The sequence below is a fragment of the Elephantulus edwardii genome, unplaced genomic scaffold (genome assembly GCF_000299155.1).
Source record: "Elephantulus edwardii isolate Elephantulus edwardi_28Jun2011 unplaced genomic scaffold, EleEdw1.0 scaffold00017, whole genome shotgun sequence".
In the NCBI taxonomy this organism is placed as follows: Eukaryota; Metazoa; Chordata; class Mammalia; order Macroscelidea; family Macroscelididae; genus Elephantulus; species Elephantulus edwardii.
In genome coordinates, this window is record NW_006399767.1 from 14,254,069 (window position 1) to 14,275,187 (window position 21,119).

Sequence of the window (21,119 nt, forward strand, 5' to 3'; positions counted from 1 at the left end):
CTTTGAGCTGTGGTGCTGGAGAAGAGTGTTGAATATACCATGGACTGCTAGGAGAACAAACAGGTTTGTCCTGGAGAGGGTGAAGCCAGAACATGGATGGAGTCAAGGATTCTGAAGCTTCGTCTAACATATTTTGGGCATATTGCAAGGAGGGACTGGTCCTTGGAGAGGGACATCATGTTTGGCAGAGTGGAGGGGCGGCAAAGGAGAGGAAGACCTTTGATGAGATGGATTAATTCTGTGACTAGAGAGGTGGGAATAAGTGCATTTGAGATGGCTAGGTTGGCAGAGGATAGAAGAGCGTATAGAGCTCTTGTACATAGGGTCGCTATGAGTGGCAAGCGACTCGATGGCACATAACAACAACATCATTTTATAACCACTGATGAAGTGATGGATCTAGAAATTATTTGAGGGTTATTTTTTTAATAAAATTTTTCTTTTATGCCGGTTTACTTACAAAGTTCATATACATTGTTTTTCACACCATATCTTTCCCATTTCCTTTACCTATCCCTCCCTCCACCCATCAAATTGAGTGACCCTATGATTATAATCACCACCACCACCAACAACAACAACTATACTTCCCCCTTTCATCCCCTTGTCCCCCTTGGATCCTCTTACACGTTCTACAATAATGGTCTTATACAGTATTTATCCTCATGGGGCTGAATTAGTTCACTTAGCATAATTCTTTCCAGGGATGTGGGGTTTTTTAATTGTGATTTGAGTGGAGGTTTACAAAGCAAATTGGTTTTCCCTTCAATTATTTATACATATTTTTGTTGGTTTTGTTTTTTTAATGTTTCCAACTTTTATTCTTAAAAATATGAATCAAAATTGCAAAGGCAGATTTATAGATCCACTTCTGAACAAGAGGGAAATTTTGGAACGTCACAAGAATGCATACTCAGACAGAAATCTAGATGAACTGTGGTTGCTCCTGAGGTTGCATTCATGCTTTTCTTTTCTCATTCAGTTCTTCCTTGTATTTGTCTTTCTTTTCCAACTTGCTTAGATTTGGCTTTACGTTCAAGAATTTTTTTCTGATCTTTATTTAGTTTCAGCCTGGTGATAACCGTCTTGTTTGGGTGAATGCCCACACTGCAGAGTCGTACCATTAGCCTTCTCACGCTGCGCTCTTTCTAAGTAGAGGACATACTTTTTTTCTGTACACCTGGACTACCTGCCAATTTGCTGCCCTTTGTAGTGTCCTCGCACCTCCTGGAGCTCGTTGTCCTAGCGGATGGGCATGGAGCACAGGTTGTACTTCTGCCGCAGCTCCTTGGACAGCGGGGAGGACATGATCTTACTGCGCATGTGCGAGGGGGAATTGACGTGGCGTTTGCGGTTCTTGTTGCGGGGTACGGGTGACGAAAGGGCTGAACTTCAAAGTGGCTGTCAGCCGTCCAGCAGCGTCCACTTATTTTATAACATTAATAATAACATCCACAATGTAACTGAACTTTTCCCACTTACCACCTGTGGTTCTTATTTCCACTAATCCCTCTACCCTACCCCCTGCCTGATTTTTAGGGTTTATTGCTGGGCAAATGCAACCCTTTTGTCTTTATAGGGTGGGCTACTACAAGGGGCGACTGCCTCCCTGGTGATAAGGGTCGCCTTATAAACCTATTATTTGGCTGCATGTTGAGCCCCCATGTTAAGTTTTGGAAATGATTTCTGATGGTAGTTTATGTCAGACAGACAAGGAGAAGTTATGCGTCTACTGAGAGAAGTACACAAGATAAAGAAATCAAATCTAACCCTGGTTAAGTCCCTACCTTAACAAGCTAGTAACTGTGACTCTGTTCTGTCTCTATTGTTCTCACACGTAACTATAAAAATCTTCTCTTGTTAGGGTTATGGTGAGGTGAACTCTCTGGCAGTTCCAATCACCAGCAGTTCTGAGGAAGAAACATGGGAAATCTCCTCCCGCGCAATTTACAGACACAGAAACCCAGTGGAGGGTGAGCTGTGAAACCATTCTGATTCAATGGGCAAGGAGTGAATGAGTAACTGTTGCTAAAATTGTGCTTGTACCTCATCTTCCCCACTGGATCCTAAGTTCCCTGAAGGCAAGGGTTGGTTCTGAATTTGTCAAAACTGAAAACTATCACTGCCAGTGCTTTTCCTGATGGAGGTGCTGACACAACAGAGCGGGTTTTCGGTGTTTCTTCCCAGCCAGATTTTACCATATTAGATCCCTACAGGATGCAGAACCCACAAAGGGTCAAAGCCCAATAAGGGATCGTGGCAGGCAATTATATTAATTATCATTATTAATTCAACAAGCATTTATTTCAAGCCTGCCATGTGCCAAGTACTCTGGAAGGCACTGGGGATGGAAAATTTAGAAAAGTGCACAATTACTGCCTGTAAGCATACTGGTTTAGCTGAGGAGTCAGAGAAGTAAACATACAATTACAATAATAGCTAACACGTACTGACCGCCAACTATGTGTCAGACATGGTTCCAAGCACTTCTGCTGTATTAATCTCTTAATGTTTATTTTAAAAACCCATGAAATAGGTATGAGGGTGGGTCCTCATTATAGCGATGAGAAAAATGAGGCACAGAGAGGTAAAGCAACTTGCAGAAAATCACACAGCTATTAAGAGACAAGTGCAGATACAGAACTCAGATTGTCTGACTCCTGGTTAAGTAAGAAGTGCTTACTTTATTCAGGCTTTACTCCCTTCCTGCACAGAGATGGGTGGGAACAAAAGATGGCAGAGATGCTTCTAACTTAACTCAGCTCAGGGAGAGTAGAATTATGTTCCCTCCGTAGGGTCTTCAATGGCTATAGTGAGGACTTTTTTCCAAGGTGCCTCTGGACAGACTCGAAACCACTGTCTGATTAGCAGCAGAGCTTGTTAACAGTCAGCATCACCCAGGTACTCCGAGAAAGGATTTTAAAAGTCATGTTGTTGCTGCTGTGTACTGTTGAGCAGGAACTCACTCATAGCTCAGACCCTCCAGGGTTTTCAATGCCAGTTAAATGCATGAGAGGAGACTGCCCATTCTTCTTTGCCAAGCAGCTAGTGGCCTTGAACTGCGTGCCTTCGGGATCTTGAACCGCATGTCTTTGGGACTGCAGTGCATCTTCTTGCCACTAGGCTACCAGAGCTCCACTTAAAAGTAATAAAAAAACAAAACAAAAAAACCCTTGCTTTCAAGTCATGTCTGTTCACACTCACAGAAACCCCACAGTAGAAGGCAGAAGAAACCTGGGGGGAAAGGTCTCCTATGTAAGATTTTACAAAGGCATTACCCGAACCAGCTGCTGGCAATTCAAGGGTGACTCACGGTGACCTATGTGTGTCAGAGGAGAGCTGCCACATGGTGCTTCCAAGCCTGTAAATCTTTACAGAAGCAGACTGCCACGTCACTTTCCAACGAGTGACTGGTGTGTTCACTGAGCTGACCAAGCACTTAACCACCACGTCCTCAGAGCTCCTTACGAAGGAAGGAGGCGCAGCAAATTGAACAAGACAGCAGTGCAAGGGACAAAACATGGTCAGAGAGCTGAGTGGTTGCGATGCTCAGAGTGTAAGAGAGGATGAGGGGGAGGCACAGCGAATGGCTTAAAGGAGAAAGGTAAAGGGGATGAAATACAAATGTATCCTGCCCATGCTGACCCCCACAGTCACAATGACTGTGAGCCTGTTTCTGAGAACGTGGTCACTAGGGCAGAAAAAGGACCGAAGACACTTTTCATCAGGGAGAGAATAAATGGCCTAAGCACTGAGCCTTGATTATGGGAAGGGATCATACCTACCTCTCTGCAACTCGCTTTCTGCTGCCGTACAGTTAACCACAGGGATGCTTCCATGTCTTTTCGTGTGGTTCTCGCTCATTTGTTTCCACTGCTGTGTTGTTTCATGGCACCAATGATCAAGAATCTACCTGTCCAATAAGCTAACACTGGACATTCAGACACTTGCCAATGTTTTACTAATTCAGTGGGCCAAAGAATCTGTGCTCACTGGTAATAATACTGTTTCTGTAGGAGGATGTTACGGTTTAAATTTCGCTCTAAAAAATAAATGCGAAGAATCTTAATCCCTATACCTATGGCTACAGAGCCCACTTGGGATTGGGCTTTCTTTCTTATGGTGGCCTAGTGGGTAAGGAGTTGTGCTGCCAACTCAAAGGCACGTGGTTTGAATCCACTACCTGCTCCTTGGAAGAAATGTAGGCATTCTCTTGTGCTATTTACGGTCTCTGAAAACTCACTAGAGGTTCAGCTACGAGTCAGTTCGGACACAATAGCACATAACATTAGTAAAGAGTGCAACTTAAGTCAATTTATTTTTCTTTTTAGCAAAACAAGTAAAAAAGGTTTATTAAGGTAATATGGCAGAGGCAAAGCTAGTGAAATGTAGGCCACACAAAAGAGTTAAGTGAAAAAGAAAAAAGAGGGGAAAGGACCCCTGGAAAGATGGGGTGAACTCTGAGAAAATGCTGTCCGCAGAAAAGAGAAAGCAAGTCAATTTCTTCTGAGATATGAAAGAGAAGACACCAGCAGGTGAACAAGCAGAGATGAGGAAGATAGAGACCAAGCTACGTGACAATCACCCAGGTGCAGAAACTCCAAAGAGACCAGAGTCTTCCTCCAGAGTCAACAGAGCAAGCCCTCCCCAGAATCGGCACACTGAAATCCGACGTCTGCCTGCACAAACTGGGAGAAAGGAAATGTCTGTTTTTAAATCCACTGATTTGTGGCGTTTCTGTTACAGCAGAGTTCTGGTGGCCTGGTCAGCAGGGGGCTATGCTGCTAGCCCAAAGGATATGCCCATCTGGCAGGTGAACACCCAAGTGCCTCTGAGGGCAAAAAACAGGCAATCTCCTCCCATTTGATTTATTTTTGGTTTTGTTATGTGTCATCGAGTCACTTGTGACTCAGAGCGACCCTATCTATGTACAACAGCCCTGAAACCTGCTCTATCCTGCACCAACCTTATTGTCTCTGAAACACCTACCCTCATTATCCCAGACACTGAGTCAATCCATTTCATTGAGGGTCTTCCTCTCTTGTGCTATCCTACCACCCTTCCAAGCATGACATCTCCCTACAAAGACTGGTACCTCCTTGTAACATGCCCTAAGTATGTCAGATGAAGCCTCAGAATCCTTGCCTCAAAGGAGCAGCCTGGCTTCACCCTCTCCAGGGCAAACCTATTTGTTCTCCTAACAGTCCATGGTATATTCAATACTCTTCTCCAGCACCACAGCTCAAAGGCATCAATTCTCTTTCTATCATCCCTAGTCACTGTACAACTTTCTGATGCATTGCAAGTAACTGCAAAGACTAAGGCCTGGATCTGGCACACCTTAATCTCCAGACTGACATCGTTGTTCTTCAGTACTCTGGAGAGGTCCCTCACTGCAGACTTCCAAATGCAATTTGCAACCTCAGAAACCCAGTGGTGGTAGCTATGAACTATCGAGTAAGAACCGACCCACAGCTGACCTGCCGCCTCCCACCCCAGTGGGATTTCAGAGGCAGTAAATCACATAGGAGAAGAATGTCCATCTTTTTGTCACAGAGCAGTGGGTGGATACGAACCACTTACCTTTGTTTTGGCAGCGCAACTCCTTACCACTAAGAAATCAGAGCTTTCTATGGTGGTTCTTACTCAGTGACAACGAGAGAGACAGGGAATGAGAATTAAATATAACTAAGACAGATGACTGCCTAGAAACAGAACTCCTCTGAACCAGAGTATATGACTTCAAGGTTTTAAAAATTATAAACGGCTCTCTAAACAAGTTATTATAAGAATGTACTTCCTTGTCAACAATGTTGACTAATTTTTTTTTACAATCTGAAAGGTATAAAATATTACAGTTTTAATGTTTATTTGAAACGTTTTGGTTGGCCTTAACAAGGTTAAGCAAGTAGTCATGTGTACTGCATAATTAGCTCAATTTCTAATCTATTCCTCTGCCTTGCCTATGTTTCCTTGTCTAGTTCTCATTGTTACCTATATTTTACTAATTTGTTATCAATAAAGTTATAGGAATACAAGGCTATTTCTGCATGATATCTGTACTTTCCCCCCTTAACAATGTTCATCAAAGTACTGAAAGCCTACTACGTGCCAAGCACTCAGTAAGTGCTGGGAATATAGCTGAGAACACAACGGCAAAGGTTCCTGTTCTCAATTTTTATTTCATTTCTTTGAAGAAAATGTGTTAGCCAGGCCTGGAAAATAGACCTAAACCAAACCCTTATGTTGACACACAGGGTTTTCTAAGTCGTAATCTTTTTTTTCTCCTCCTCCCAAATTAGAACAATTTTATTATTTAACATAATTCCCATGTATGTACAATATCCTCCCAAGTAAACAATTTTATCCAAATTTTAAAATATCCTTTCTGGAAAAAAAAACATGTAAAATACTTGAATGAGCTCGTATTATAACATTAATATTATTGAGAGTATCTGCTTTCCAGGCTGAAGTGATTCCTTCATTATTCTAGTCCTGCTTTAGTCCTTTGTAATTTGTGGTAATTATGCTTTTCTTTTTAATACAAAAAAAATGTATAAAAATAAAAACTTGAAAAGGCAAAAAAAAATATCCTTTCTAAAATAATCCTGATTGGAAATTCTGGGGTGGTGGTGGGTGGGAATCTTTACAGGAAGCTGTAATCTTTATAGGAAGGCGCCCTGGTGGAGCAGCGGCTAAACGCTCAGCTGCTAACCAAAAGGTCAGCGTTCACAAGTTCACACCTACCAGTTGCTCTGGAAGAGAAGGATATGTGGAAGTCCACCTTCCTAAAGATTTACAGCCAGAGAAACCCCATGGGGCAGTTCTGCTCTGTCGTTAGGGTCATGATAAACTGGAATCTGTACAACAGCAATCAATGGTGGGTGAGGGATGTTTAGTGTTTTAAGAATCCTAGTGGAAGTGATTTCTCATTGTGCCATGAGGGAGGGCTCCTTGGGAAAGAAAACATAAATTTTCAGGTTTAGATACAGAGTTGCCATTAAATTAATTGATATAATGTCCTGCTCTGATCTGAGAGTCTTCTAGGCAGGAAACCTTCCTGTTCTCCAGGGCTCATGAAAGATCTACAAAGGAACCATGGTTAGTGAAGGGAGAGGCAGGGAGAGAAGATACACAGCTGTACCCATTTCCTGTAGGAAAAGCCAGGCTGACAAGGGTCCAGAGCTGTCAATAGTGAAGCCCTGGGATGAGAGAGAGCAAAGGGAGGGAATTCTGGGGAACAATTCCCCGACATTCCAGGAGAAGAGGTGCTATTGCAGCACCTCTCTGGTGGTCTCCTCCTCCAACATGCCCCTGGTAGGTGATGTTAGACTGAGCATGTGGGACTCTGACCCTGTTTTTCTTTAGAGTGAGAAGGATCTGCCTCCTGAAGTTAGGACACACTCTGATGGCCTAGTGGATAACGAGGAGTTGCACTGCCACTCAACGGCAGGGAGGTTTGAAACCACCAGGTATTCCAAGAGACAAAGAAGGGTAATCTCTCTCATAAAATCTACAGTCTCTGAAAACCCGTGAGGGTCAGATGGTTCCAAGTTGACAGCACAGAAAAACAACATATACACACATGCAATATTCATTTGGGCAACCAGTTGCTATCAAGTGGATTTTAACTCATGGGGAACCCAACTACGTCTGAAAAGATTTGTGCTCCGGTTTTATTCCCATTTTCAAGGGCCAATTTTTCACAAGAGAATCGCTAAGTAGGCCTTTCTTCTGAGGTTTCTGTGGGTAAATTTGAACCTCTGATCTTTTAGCCAGCAATGACCCATTAACCATTTGGAGCACCCAGAGATGCCAATAAATATGAATGCTGCTCCTGTCTCCATACCTTTTCAACATGTATGCAGAGCAGATTATCCGAGAAGCTGGGCTCTATGAGGAGAATTGTGGCATCAGGATTGGTGGAAGATCTATTAACAATCTGCGTTATGCAGATGACACAACCTTGCTTGCTGACACTGAGGAGGACCTCATGCACTTGCTGCGAAGGGTCAAGGACTGCAGCCTTCAGTATGGACTGAGGCTCAATGTGAAGAAGACAAAGATTCTCACCACTGGACCAATTGACAGCGTCAGGATGGATGGCGAAGAGATTGAGATTGTTCACAGCTTCAGTATGCTCGGCTCCACAGTCAACACTCTTGGCACCAGCAGTCAGGAAATCAAAAAGCGTATCGCGATGGGAAAGTCTGCTGTTAGGGACCTCTCTAAAGTACTCAGGAACAACGGTGTCTCTCTGGAAACCAAGGTGCGCCTGATACAGGCCATGGTATTTGCAATCACTTGTTATGCATCAGAGAGTTGGACAATGACTAGGGAGGACAGAAGGAGAGTGGATGCTTTTGAGCTGTGGTGCTGGAGAAGAGTATTGAATGTACCATGGACTGCCAGGAAAACAAACAGATTCATCTTGGAGAGGATTAAACCAAGCTACTCCTTGGAGGCAAGGATTCTGGGGCTTCCTCTGACATACTTTGGACATGTTGCCAGGAGGGACGGGTCCTTGGAGAGGGACATCATGCTTGGGAGGGTGGAGGGACAGCGCAGGAGGGGAAGACCCTCTATGAGATGGATTGATTCTGTGACTGGGGTAATCGAGATGGGTGTGTCAGAGGCGGTGCGGTTGGCGCAGGATAGAGCAGGGTTTAGGGCTGTTGTGCATAGGGTCGCTATGAGTCGAAAACGACTCGATGGCACATAACAACAACAACAACAACAGCTATAGGGTGCTACCAAGGCTCTTCCAGCTCACAGCAATGCCTGACCTGAGTAACAGTATGTTCAGTCACTTCGGATGCATGTGAAAGCTGGGCAACGTTTGAAGAAGATCAAAGAAGAATTAATGCCTCTGAATCACACAGGTGGTGGAGAAGACTGAATGTCTGGGCTGCCAGCAGAATGAACAAATCTGTCTTGAAAAAAGCACAGCCTGAATGTTCCTTAGAGTTACCAGAAGGCAGTGAGTCATTGTCTAATATACTTTGGACAAGTTACTAGACGGGGCCAACCCCTGAAAATGGATATCATACTTGGTAAAACAGAGAGACAACAGAAATAAGACTCAATAATATGAACGGACACAACAGCTGCAAGAAAAGGATCAAATACACCAATAAGAGCAACACTAGTAAAACTATAAATAAATGTTTATGGTGCAGATTTTCATTTGTATTTTCATTTCCAGCCTGCTGCAGAGTCAGAAGCAACTCATAGCCGGTCCTCTGGTGGGTTTTCAGAAGCAGTTAATCGCACAGGAGGAGACTGATCATCCTTCTCCTGAGGAGCAGCTGGTAGCCTCAAACCACAAAACTTTGTGATTGCAGCGCAGCTCCTTGCCACTAGGCCACTAGAGCTCTCTATAGACAAGGAAATTAAATTCAGGAAAGTTAAACTACTTCCAGGACTCGAAACCTTGTCTTTGGAACTCAAGAATTTCTTGAATGACCAAAGAGCTTCCAGGACAAGGTTAAGCCAATTAGAAAACAGAGAACAAGATCTTACCATCAAGTTGGGGCAACAAAACAAATAGACACTAAAATGCAGCAGGTGACAATATTAAATGGTGCTGACGAGAGATGCAATGTGGTCACAGAGGTCAGGAAAGTGGCACCAGGCTAACCTCGGAAGGCTTTGTGTTTAGAGGGATTGTATGTTCAACTGTCTGGAATAATCCTGGTTTATGCTGGATATCTTGGCATTATCATAAACAGTGTCTGGGTCCATATTATCTGGCTCACATTAGCAAGGCCCCTCATTTGAGCCAGGCTTGCCAATTTTCACACATTCTCCTGTGTGACTTTTACAGGTCCACTGCACTGCGGCAACTGACAACCTTTTTTTGGTCACAAATCTGTTAAGCACCTGATGAAAACTATAAACTCTCTCCCCAGAAAAGCAACATAAAGACAAAATGCTGATACTTCACGCCCTGGGACAGAGCTACCCCACTTCAGGGGTTCATGCTACAGATACACAGCACACAGGCAAAGATGGGTGACTGTTTGACGTGGTGGCACTGTTTGAAATCTCAAGGCCTTAGCAGCACTCTAAAGCTCATCAGAAGAGAATAGGTGAGGCAAATAAGGGAAGAGCTACATATCATTTAAAAGAATGAAGTCGATTTATATGCATTAAAACAAAAATATGTCCCAAGGTTAAGTTAAAGCAAAAAAAGTTGTAATAAAACCGTATGCATTGCAATGTCTCATTTTTGCTACACATCAAAAAGATATACACACTCTTAAAGGTGTGTGGTTTGAATCTACCAGATGCTCCGCTGGAGAAGGAGGGGCAATCTCCTCCTATGCCAGACAGATCTGATTTGACAGTACACAAACAAGGGGAAAAAAAAGACTGAACATAAAAATTTAAAAAAAGGCATACACATTGTATGTAAAGGTATTTCTGAAACCACAGCTAAGAAAAACAAAGAAACCAAAAAAAAACCCCTGCATTGCAGTCAAGTCTATTCCAACTTACAGCAACCCTGGAGGACACGGTTAGGATCCCTGGTAGCACACTGTCTCCTGTCAGACTTCTAACAGAAAGGTTAGCAGTTCAAACCCACCAGCTGCTGTGAGGGAGAAAGACGAGCAGCCTCCTCTGGTAAAACTTTACAAGTCTTGGAAGATCATGTGAGCAGGAACTGGGTCGACAGCAATTTGATGGTGTTATGGTGTTCAGTTTGGGGTTTTGGTACAGGACGGAGTAGAGCTCTGTCCCATAGGGTTAACCCTGCTGCCAGGGCTCCTTCCCCAAGACACAAGCAATCATTAACTCTTAGAAATAGAACTGGGTTACTGAGAATTGTGAAAAGAAATTTCTGAACTGTCTGAACTTCTTGACTATTGCTGTGGTGATGTGCTGTAGAGTCGGGATCAAACCACAGCTGACTCTCCTGTGGGGCTTTAAAGGCTGTAAATTGCACTGGTGGTAGCGTGAAGTGGTTGCCCATTTTTGTCCCTCAGAGCAGCAGGTGGATTTGAACCACTTTGGGTTGACAGAGTAACCTCTTACCACAAAGCCACCAGAGCTCCTTTTTGACCATTAGTTGTTGATATTAAGTTTTTTTAAATAACAAAAAACTTGATACATGCTATAAATAGACATATAAACATCATGCTCAGTAAAATAAGTCAAACACAAAGGGCAACTATTGCATCATCACACTTATATGAAATCTCTAGAATAGAAAAGTGCACGGAGTGGTTCACAGAGGCTGGGAGGGGAGGAAGGGGTGAGATGCTGTTAAACAAGTACTGAGTTTCTGTTTGGAGTAATGGAAATTTTTTTTTAAATCAATGGTTGTACAAAATGATGAATCTAATTAAGGTCAAAGAATTGTACAGTAAAATGATTAAGTTTTATGCCATATATTGTTGTTGCTGTCATGTGCCGCTGAGTCACCTACAAACTCCTAGTCACCCTGTGTATAGCAGCTCTGAAGACTGCCCTGTCCTGAGCCAGTCTCACTCACTCTTACACACCTACCCCCATTGCCCTAGTTACTGTGTCAATTCATCTCATCTGAGATCTTCCTCTCCTGCGTTGTCCCTCCACCCTTCCAAGTATGATGTCCTTCTCCAAGGACTAGTCCCTCCTGCCCACAGGCCCAAAATATGTGAGACAGAACTTCAAAATCCTAACCTCCAAGGAGAAACCTGGTTTCACCCTCTCCAAGACAGACCTATTTGTTTTCTTGGTGGTCCACGGTATGTTCAAGACTCTTCTCCAATACCATGAAATATAGTTTGCACAATAAAATATGTAACACAGGCATGCCTCAGAGATATTGAGGTTCAGTTCAAGACCACTACAATAAAGTAAATATTACAATAAGGCAAGTGATGTGAATTTTTAGTCTCTCCGTGCACATAAAAGTTAGATTTACATTATACTGTCATCTTTTAAGAGTGTAACAGTAGTGTGAAAAAGTTTTAAATATTGTGATAATTACCCAAATGTGACAGAGATATGAGTACATGCTATTGGAAAAATGGCCTGACGGATCAGCTTGATGGAGGATTATCATAAATCTTCAATTTGAAAAAATGTACTACCTGAAAAACACAACGAAAGCAAAGCTCAATAAATGAGGTCTGCTGGAATAAATGGAACTCTCTCCTTCCATAAAAGCAAGGCAGGAAGCAGAGACAGAGAGGGATGACCGGCATTAATGTGCTCATCCCTACGGGAGGTGTGTGTGTGGCTGTATCAATGACAAGTGAGGAGGATGTCCAGCCTAATGCTCCGTGGGAACAGCACACACCAGGGCCAGGGCTAAAGGGAAGGGACAGAGGTACAACGGTCTGAATACCCAACATGAGAAACTGAAAACCACACAGACATGAGCCTAGGAACACAGGGAGTACCAAGGGCCGGTTCAGTCCAGAGTTGCAAAGAGACACAGGCCCACCGATGCCTGCTTAGTGACTCACAACTCCATCCACAGGACAGGAGTGTATGGCACTTGGTGAACGCACAGGCTATCAGGGCAGTCACTTCAAGCTGGGTGCTGGATTCAGTAGTAAGATACCCAGGTTTAGTTTTAAAAATGCTGGGTCAACAGCTTACCTGAACCACTCAGAGGGATGAGGGTCACTTAACAGTGCAGAGCCAGAGATTAGACCAAGAACAGAAAGTCACCTCTAAAAAAGCAGTCCCAGTCTAATGGGGGTGGGGGGTACAGTATTAACTCACAGTCCCACACATTCCTAAAACACAGTCCACTCTAAGCACAGACTGCTGCTAAGACCAGTCATAAGCTCTCTGCAGTTTCTTCACTGGTGAGAAGGGTAAATAAAACCATGGAGATGGGAAGAATTGAGTAAGACAATGCACATTATATCCCAGACAGAAATGTGCTTGGCTGCTAATTGAAAGATTAAAGGTTAAAGTCCACCCCGAAACAACAAGGAAGAAAGACCTGGAGATCTATGCCCCAAAAATCAGCCACTGAAAACCCAAGGGAGTGTAGTATGGACATGCTGGGAGTCGTCACGAGTTGGAATTAACGCAACAACAGCTAGTTCAATGCATGTAACACACTCAGCACAAGACCAAGCAAACTGTAAATGCTATTCCATCTGTCATCTACTCTCATGGGTCGCTAGTCCAACAGTGTACCTCTGCTCCAGATCTGAGGGTAACTCGAGTTTTTTTGCTATTGTTAAGTGCCATCAAGTGGATTTAGACTAATAGCAACTCCATGTGACAAAACAGAACAACCCCAGAAGGTTTTCTAGGCTGCCATCTTTACAACAGATCGTCGTTGGGTCTTCCTTCCCCAGAGCCGCTGGTGTAGGTCTGAATCACTCACCTGTTTTCCCTTAGTGACTGAGCTCTTAATCACTGTACTAGCCAGGTTTCTACAGTTCTCGGCAATCCTCTTTGCCCACTTATTCTCTGAGTATGGGGGACCATGGTGAGGAAGTACGGCCCCTAATCCTGAGACTAAGGCCACAAATGTTGATGTCTGCATCTAAACACTTGAGAAACCACAAAGCTGGTAAGAGGAAGGCTCCCTGAGCAGAGCTGAGTCTCCCATCCATAATGGCCACACCATACTGGCCACAATGCGGAGAGCCTCCACGTGAGTGCAGTATGTACTCCAAGATTTGCACTGAAGGTTCCCATCTAGCACCCCACAATTTTAATCTCACTTCCTGTGTCACATCAGAATTAAGAACTTACTAAAGGGCCATATATTATCTTAAAGATTGCATATATATATATATATATATATACACACACACACACACACACACACACACATACATATATATATTCTTTTCATTATCAATTATCCTATGAGGTATATTTTATAGATGAGATGACTGAGGTACAGAGACATTAAATTTATCTTATAGCTTTTAATAAATAAAAGAGCCAGGGTTTGACCTGTAATCTTGACTGTTAGAGGAACTGCATTAGGCAAGCAGATGCTAGGGCTTCCCTAACACAAAGTTTAATGCCAGGAGCCTGTCCAAGGGGTACAGGCCCTCCACAGAGACTTCTCCCACTGCTACCACATTCCTCTGCCTCCAACCAATCATCAGTTCAATTCAACTCATTGCCACTGAGCTGGAGCCAACTTTCAGTTGACTCTGCAGCAGGTTTTCAGAGGCTACAAAATTGCAGGGGAGGAGACTGTCCATCTACCTCCCACAGAACAGCTGACAGATTCCCAAACCACCTGCCTTTGGGTTGGTAGTGCAACTCCTTACCCACCAGGCCAGCAGAACTCCCTCTAACCAGTCATAGGAGCTCTTGAGTCAAAGGTGATACGAAGCATGATAGCAGATAAACCAAAAGGAGATCATACAAACCGACCACAATTACAATGTATGGGGTACCAGATGCCCAACTGGCACTTAAGGTATCATTTCAAATCCTAAGCACTCTATGGGGACAGGTGTTACTGTTCCCAATTACAAATGAGGAAAAATGCAAACCTCACATGAGTAAAAGAAATGGTAGAGCAACAGCACTACCAGGATTTATACACAGGCCCCTGGACCTTAAATGTCCATGTAGAGTGGGGTGGGGCAAGTGCAGACAGCACTTGGCCAAGGTCAAGCTTCCCTTCAAAAGGTGTCAAAGCCTTCCTGTCCCCCCCATGTCCCCAGTCCCGCGAGGCCCCAGGAGAGAAGGGACACGAGCTTGAGAGAAGGCTAAATAATGAATTGTAAGTGTGTGTTTTCTTTGGCCAGGGCAGTCTGGCCAAGCTCTGGGGACTGCTGGGCAAACATTTTTCATATTTTAGTAGCTGGCCTCTTCCCAAGGCAGTCAGAAGTTAAGTAAGCTTTGAATGAGCTGCACCCATCCACTCTGGCTAGAAGAAGAATTCTTAATGAGGTTCTAAGGCAGCTCCAGCAAACCCTGTCTGAGTTGCCTTAAATATCACTCACTCTTCACTACTTTTAATGAATGCAAATGATTCAGCAACAAAACACTTAGCCTGAAGTGAAATCCAGCTTTGTGTAGCTGGTTTCACCAGCTCAGAGCGTAGCTCAGGCAGGGCCCTATCCAGGTGCCTAGGCTAGCCCAGGCAGACCCCAGCACACCCACGGCAAGGGGAGCCCAATGCAGGAAGTGCAAGAGCAAAGTCCCCCACCCCTGCTCTTCCCTCCACCCTGGGGGCCAGATGCAGACCCTTAACAACTCCACCTCTTTACAACCCAGGCTGCAGGGCAGAAGAAAGTGTGAGCGGAAAAACAAAGGGATGTCTTTGATCTAATGCAAAGGGGCTGGTCCCAGGCACCTTAAAGGCCTGTCTGGTCACCTCACATCCTGCATTCAATAGCATTTCACTCAGGGCACGGCCCCCCCCACCTGATGCCAGGTACTGGAGGAGCTCCAGAGCCCTCAAGAGAACCTGAAAAGCTCACTTTGGATGGACGCCTTCCTCCAAGGACACCATGGAAGCAACAAAAACAGAGACAGTGTAAATAATCCAATTTGCACCCAGTTTTCGGAGTTCTCTTTTGGCTGCAAGAACTGAAAGCAATTTGTCAGGAGTCTAAGAGCACCTTTGAGCTCGCTTATTTCCAACCTGGAGCTGGAGGGGTTTGCTGCCTTGTCAGCCTGATCAACACCTCACCTTGGAGTCTGGGTAGGCTACAAGTGGACCAGAACGGGCTGCTGTTAATTCAGCTGCCAGCCTTCCCCCAGGAGGCCAGGGCTGGCAGGAGACCTACGAGGTCCCACACAGTGGGTCTCTCTGGCCACACAGGCAAATAAGGAATCGGGTGGTGTTAGATCCAAACTAGGGAACTGGCCAGAGTCAGGGCCCACAGGTATCTATCTGCCCCAGTGCCTTTGACATGAAAGACTTTGGTTACTTTGCTGACTGGGTATGAAAGGAACCACACTGTCCCTTTCAAACCTCAAAGGACAGAGAAGGCAGGGTGATGAGTTTTCCTCAAAGAAAAAAATTCCACAATGAATGTTTCAGGGCCTCTCCAAGTGGGTGTTAGATCATCAAAAAATTGGCAACAGCAACTGTAAAAGCTAGACAGGAAGTTCAGGGGACAGGGAGGTGATGTTAATGGAGGAAGAACAACTGTAGGAGACGAGGAGAAGGATGAGAATGGTTGCACATCTTGAAGAAAGTCAGGGTCATTCATTCGTACATATGGAAGCTTCTATCGCCTAATGGTTAAAAAGATTAAAGGCCTGCTCCTTAGAAAGACAGCCGGCTTCTGTAAATGTCTACACTCTTGTAAACCCTACTGGGCATTACTATGCTCTCCTATAGTCAGAATCCACTCCATGGCAGAGGCTGGGTTTGTTCTGAGTTTAGGTGGTGATTTGATGTGCTGTCGGCTTGAAACTGACTCACACAGCTGACCCTCCAGTGGGTTTTCAGATTCACCTCACATACTTTGGACATGTTGCTAGAAGGGGCTATTCCTTGAAGGACGACAGGAAGGGTGGAGGGTCGGTAAAGGAGAGGAGTACCCTCAAGGAGGTGGACTGACACGGTGACTACTGCGATGGGCTCTTGTATGTTAAAAAGTATGAGGATGGTGCAGGACAGATCAGAGTTCAGATCTTTTGTTCATCGGATCGCTATAAGTTGTACTCAATGACACCTAACAAGCACAGGAGTGACATGGGAGGAGACTACCCATCTTTCTCCCATGGTAGGTTCAAACTGCCTGACTTTAGGTTTGGAAGTACACTTTACTTATTAAGAACATTAAAACTGGGGAGCTCTGGTGGCCTAGTGGCAAGGAGCTGCAACTACAATCCCAGATGCTCATGGTTCGAATCCACCAGATGCTCTGCCGGGGAAGGAGGGACAATCTCCTCCTGTACCAGTCAGATCTGATTTGACAGTATACTCACACAAAAAATAATAAAATTTAAAAAAAAGAACATTAAAACTTTCTTACATCCTCAATATTCTCCTTCCTCATTGTTCAAAGCACTTCATCCACAACATCTTATTCTTGACAACACTCCCAAAGGAAGGTCGTTCACTTTCTCTCCTAGACCCTGAACGTTCAGGCCTTCCATGGGATCTGTCAACCAGCCTCTTTCCTAGCTGGGCACACCTTCTTGTTCCTATTAGTTACTGTCACGTCAACTCCACCTCATGGAAGAAAACCTCAATGTGTTTTTAAGCCCCATGACCTTTTGGAAACAGGCATCACTAGGTAGGTTTGAACCACTAACCTTTTAACTAGTAAGTCCTCCAGCTTGTAACCATCTGTGTGACTCCAGGCATACCTCCTGAGGCTACAATACTGGGTGACAACACAAAACAAAGCATTCTGAAGCCCCTGCCAGGGCAAAGACCTAAAGAAACAAACATCTGGAAGGCTTGGAACATAAATCTACACAGTGATCTGTTTTATTAAAAGAAGATTTGCTCTTGATATTCACTCGTACATGCATGAGAGACCTTTATCTTTTCATCTACCACATAAATGCCAACCCCACAGCCCTCCTCCCATCAGAGGAACCAGAAAGCAACCACATGGAGAACTGCCCCCAGACCTCTGAGCCACTTATGTCTCAAAGGGGAAAAGTTTCATTCAGCAAAAGCTGTTCCTGTTAAGTCCCACTTAACATTTCAACTCAGAGACTCTATGAAGAACAGAAGAAAACACTCTCACGTCCTGCCGCCAGATTGAAGCCCACTGTTACAGACACTGAGTCAATCCACGTTGTTGAAGACAGATTTTCTGATGATGTTCTACTTTATCAACGTGACAGGCTTTTCTTAATTGGCTTCTCCAAAAGACACCCCCAAACTCCATGAGATGGAATCCTACCATGTTCACCCTCAATATTATGCTAGCCCAAAACAGTATGAACAGCTCCAGGTGTCTCCACCAAGACTAGGTCAGTATCATATAAATACATTACCACCTCCATCTCCTGTCTACGCTACTTGGGTCTCTACCCTCTGCACCCCTGGCACTTACCAGGTCACCTCTTTGGCACCTCTCTGTCCTTTTACTTTGTTAATTATTATTCTCTCCTGGCTCTGCTTCAATTCACCTACCAGATATTCCATTCCTGAATTGTACCCCCAGACTCTCCCAAGAACAATTCAGTCTTAGAAAATGGGAGACCCCACCATTTGAGACTTCTTTTTCCTTTTGGTTTATTTTTAAATAAAATTTTATTTTAATTGTGATTTTTTTTTTTAGCCGAATTAACCAAGTTTATTTCTAGTTCGAACAGGGGCTCCCGCATGCTGACACAGCAGCATCCAGTCGAGAGCCTTTAATTGTGATTTTAACGAACATTTACAGAGAAGTTAGATTTTCATTCATTCATTGGTGCATATTTTTTCTCTTCCCACTCCCTTTCCCCTCCCCCAGATCACTTTTTTAAAAAAAATATTTATTCATTCATTACCTATCTCCCACCCCTAGTCCTCCTTGCAATGATATGTCTCTTATTCTGGGCTGTTTTCATACGTATAATGCCTAATCATATATTCATTTTAGACAGTTCTTTCATCTGTTCCAATGCAATGCCATTCTCTATTACTGAACATGAGGGACCCTTGAGCACATCATGCTGAGTGAACTATCTCAGTCACAGAAACCAGAACTGCCACCCAAGCAGATATATGCAAACCCATGTTTATTGCTGCTTTATTCAAAATAGCAAAGAGTTGGAAACAGCCCAAGTGCCCATCAACAAACAATTGGATAAACTGTGGTATATTCACACAATGGAATATTATGCAGCACTGAAAACAAAAAACCCCTCACGGAATCTTATGCAGTGCTGAAAAACAAAACAAACCTCATGAAATATTATACCAAATGGGTGACAATGGAGGACATTATGCTAAGTGAAATATCTCAGTCACTAAAAGACAAATAATGCATAATGTCACTGTTATAGAACAGGACTGACAAGGGGATTGGGGGGAAAACCAAGAGAAGAGGGGATAAATAATGTACATGGCACTGAAACAGATGAGGGAGAGAACTGTGTAAAAGGAACACATGATTAGGTATTATTGGCATGACAAGAGTCCAGTAAAAAGAGTTGCATAGTAAAGTGGTACAGGGAGGGGAGGGGTTCTGTATAACAATGAAAGAACTTTTTTCCAAAGAAAAAAGCAAACTGGGGGGAGAGGGGAACACAGGGAGGAAAATGTGTAACAATGAATGGAAAGTTAAAAAAAAAATATGTTCAAACCTGTTAGTACCAAATAAAGTATACATTTTAAAAAAAGAAATACCTCAGCCACAATAGGACAAATATAACAGCACCACTGTTGTAAGGCAGGTCTGACATGGGGAGTTGGGAGAAGAGAAGAGGGGACAGATAGAGACTTACTTTATTCTAGAATAGACAGCTTGTCCTTCTGTGAATCAAAGTCCTCAACACACACACACACACACACACACACACCCTTTACAAAATTACTTACAGTGTTTATTTATACGCTAAAAACGAAATGACAAATATACCTTCAACTGAAAACAACTAGTGAAAAAGCAACAAAAACAGGTTTGTAAATAAATCACCCTCCTCACAATTATAACCATCTTTTAATGGGTATTTACTGTATGACAGACTGTGTTTAACAGACACTTAATTTTAAAGATGCCACTAGGAGCCTGGTGGCACACTCAGCTACAAAATGACACATTGGCATTTCTAACCCGCTCAGCTGCTCCATGGGAGAAGGACCTATTGATCTGTTGCTGTAAAGATAACTGTCAACAAAAGCCTGTGGTGTGATTCTGTTCTGCTACATGGGATACAAATGGGATCAAGTCAATGGTGCTTAGCAATAAGACATCACTGATTTTGCTGTGTGTTGGATGATGATGAGCCCATGTTCACTCACCGCGATCCCATGTGACAGAGCAGAACTGCCCCTATATAGAGTTTTCTAGGCTGACATCTTTGTAGGAGCAGATAACCAGGTTTTTTTTCTCACGTAGAGAAACTGGGTAGGTTCAAACCACCAACCTTTCAATGAGCAGCCAAGCGCTTAACCATTGCAATACCAGGACTCCTACTTATTTAGGTTTCAACAATGTCAGTCTAGAGACTAAGGTGTGCCTGATCCAGGCCATGGTCTTCACAATTACTTGCTATGCAACAGAGAGCTGGACAATGAGTAGGGATGACAGAAGAATTGAGGCCTTTGAGTTGTGGTGCTGGAGAACAGTCTTGAACAAACCATGGATCACCAAGAAAATAAACAGGTCTGTCTTGGAGAGAGTGAAATCAAGTTTCTCCTTGGAGGCTAGGATTTTGAAGCTCCATCTCACATAATTTGGGCATGTGGCCAAGAGGGCCCGATCCTTTGAGAAGGACATCATGCTTGGAAGGGTGGAGAGACAGTGCAGGAGAGAAAGACCCAGGATGAGATGGGTTAATACAGTAACTAGGGTGGAGTCACTGAGACTGGCTCAGGACAGAGCTGTTGTCCACAGTTGCTATGAGTCGCAGGTGACTGAACAGCATACAACAAGACGTTTGTTGATTATAAATCACACCCGAATTTGGAGATGTGAAAATGTGAGGAAAAAGATTAGCATCTCAGGGTTAATGAACTACACAGTATCTTCTCACTTAGTTCTCACAAGAACTCTGTGGGATCAGTATTATTAACCCTCATCTTAGAAAAGAAAATATTAAGGGAGCTCTGGTGGCCTAGTGGCAAGATGCTGTACTGCAATCCCAGAGGTGTGTGGTTCGAACCCCCAGATACTCTGCTGGAGAAGAGGGGCAATCTCCTCCTGTACCTGTCAGATCCAATTTGACAGTACACACACACACACACACACACACACACACACACACCCCAAAAAAATAATTTTTTTTTTAAAAAGCAAAGAAAATACTGAGGTTTAGAGTTGAAGTGAACTGTCCCCTCGGTGAGCAGGTAAGCTCCTGAACAATCCAGGACAATTGCTGTAGGGGGTGAAGGAAAAGGTCTGCAAGGAGTTGAACTGCTAATACAAAGGCAATCCCTTTCTGGCCCTCCGAATTCACCAGCGGCTCCATTGAAGGATATACAATCTCCTTCTAGGCCTCTGGAAACCAGCTGGATGGTTTGTTCACGGAGTTTGTTCCTACTAGGCAGCTATAAGTTGGAAGTTATT

The 21,119-nt window shown here is 43.8% G+C and overlaps 1 protein-coding gene across 1 annotated transcript in view; it reads right to left on the reverse strand.

The window, feature by feature from the left end:
- Window positions 1–1,242: 1,242 nt before the first annotated feature.
- Window positions 1,243–21,119, reverse strand: part of KLC4 (kinesin light chain 4) — a 52,749-nt gene continuing 32,872 nt past the window's right edge. Inside the window, exon 19 of the mRNA XM_006882144.1 lies at window positions 1,243–1,356. Within this exon, the coding sequence (XP_006882206.1) occupies window positions 1,243–1,356 (114 nt within the window). The remainder of the gene's footprint in view (window positions 1,357–21,119) is intronic.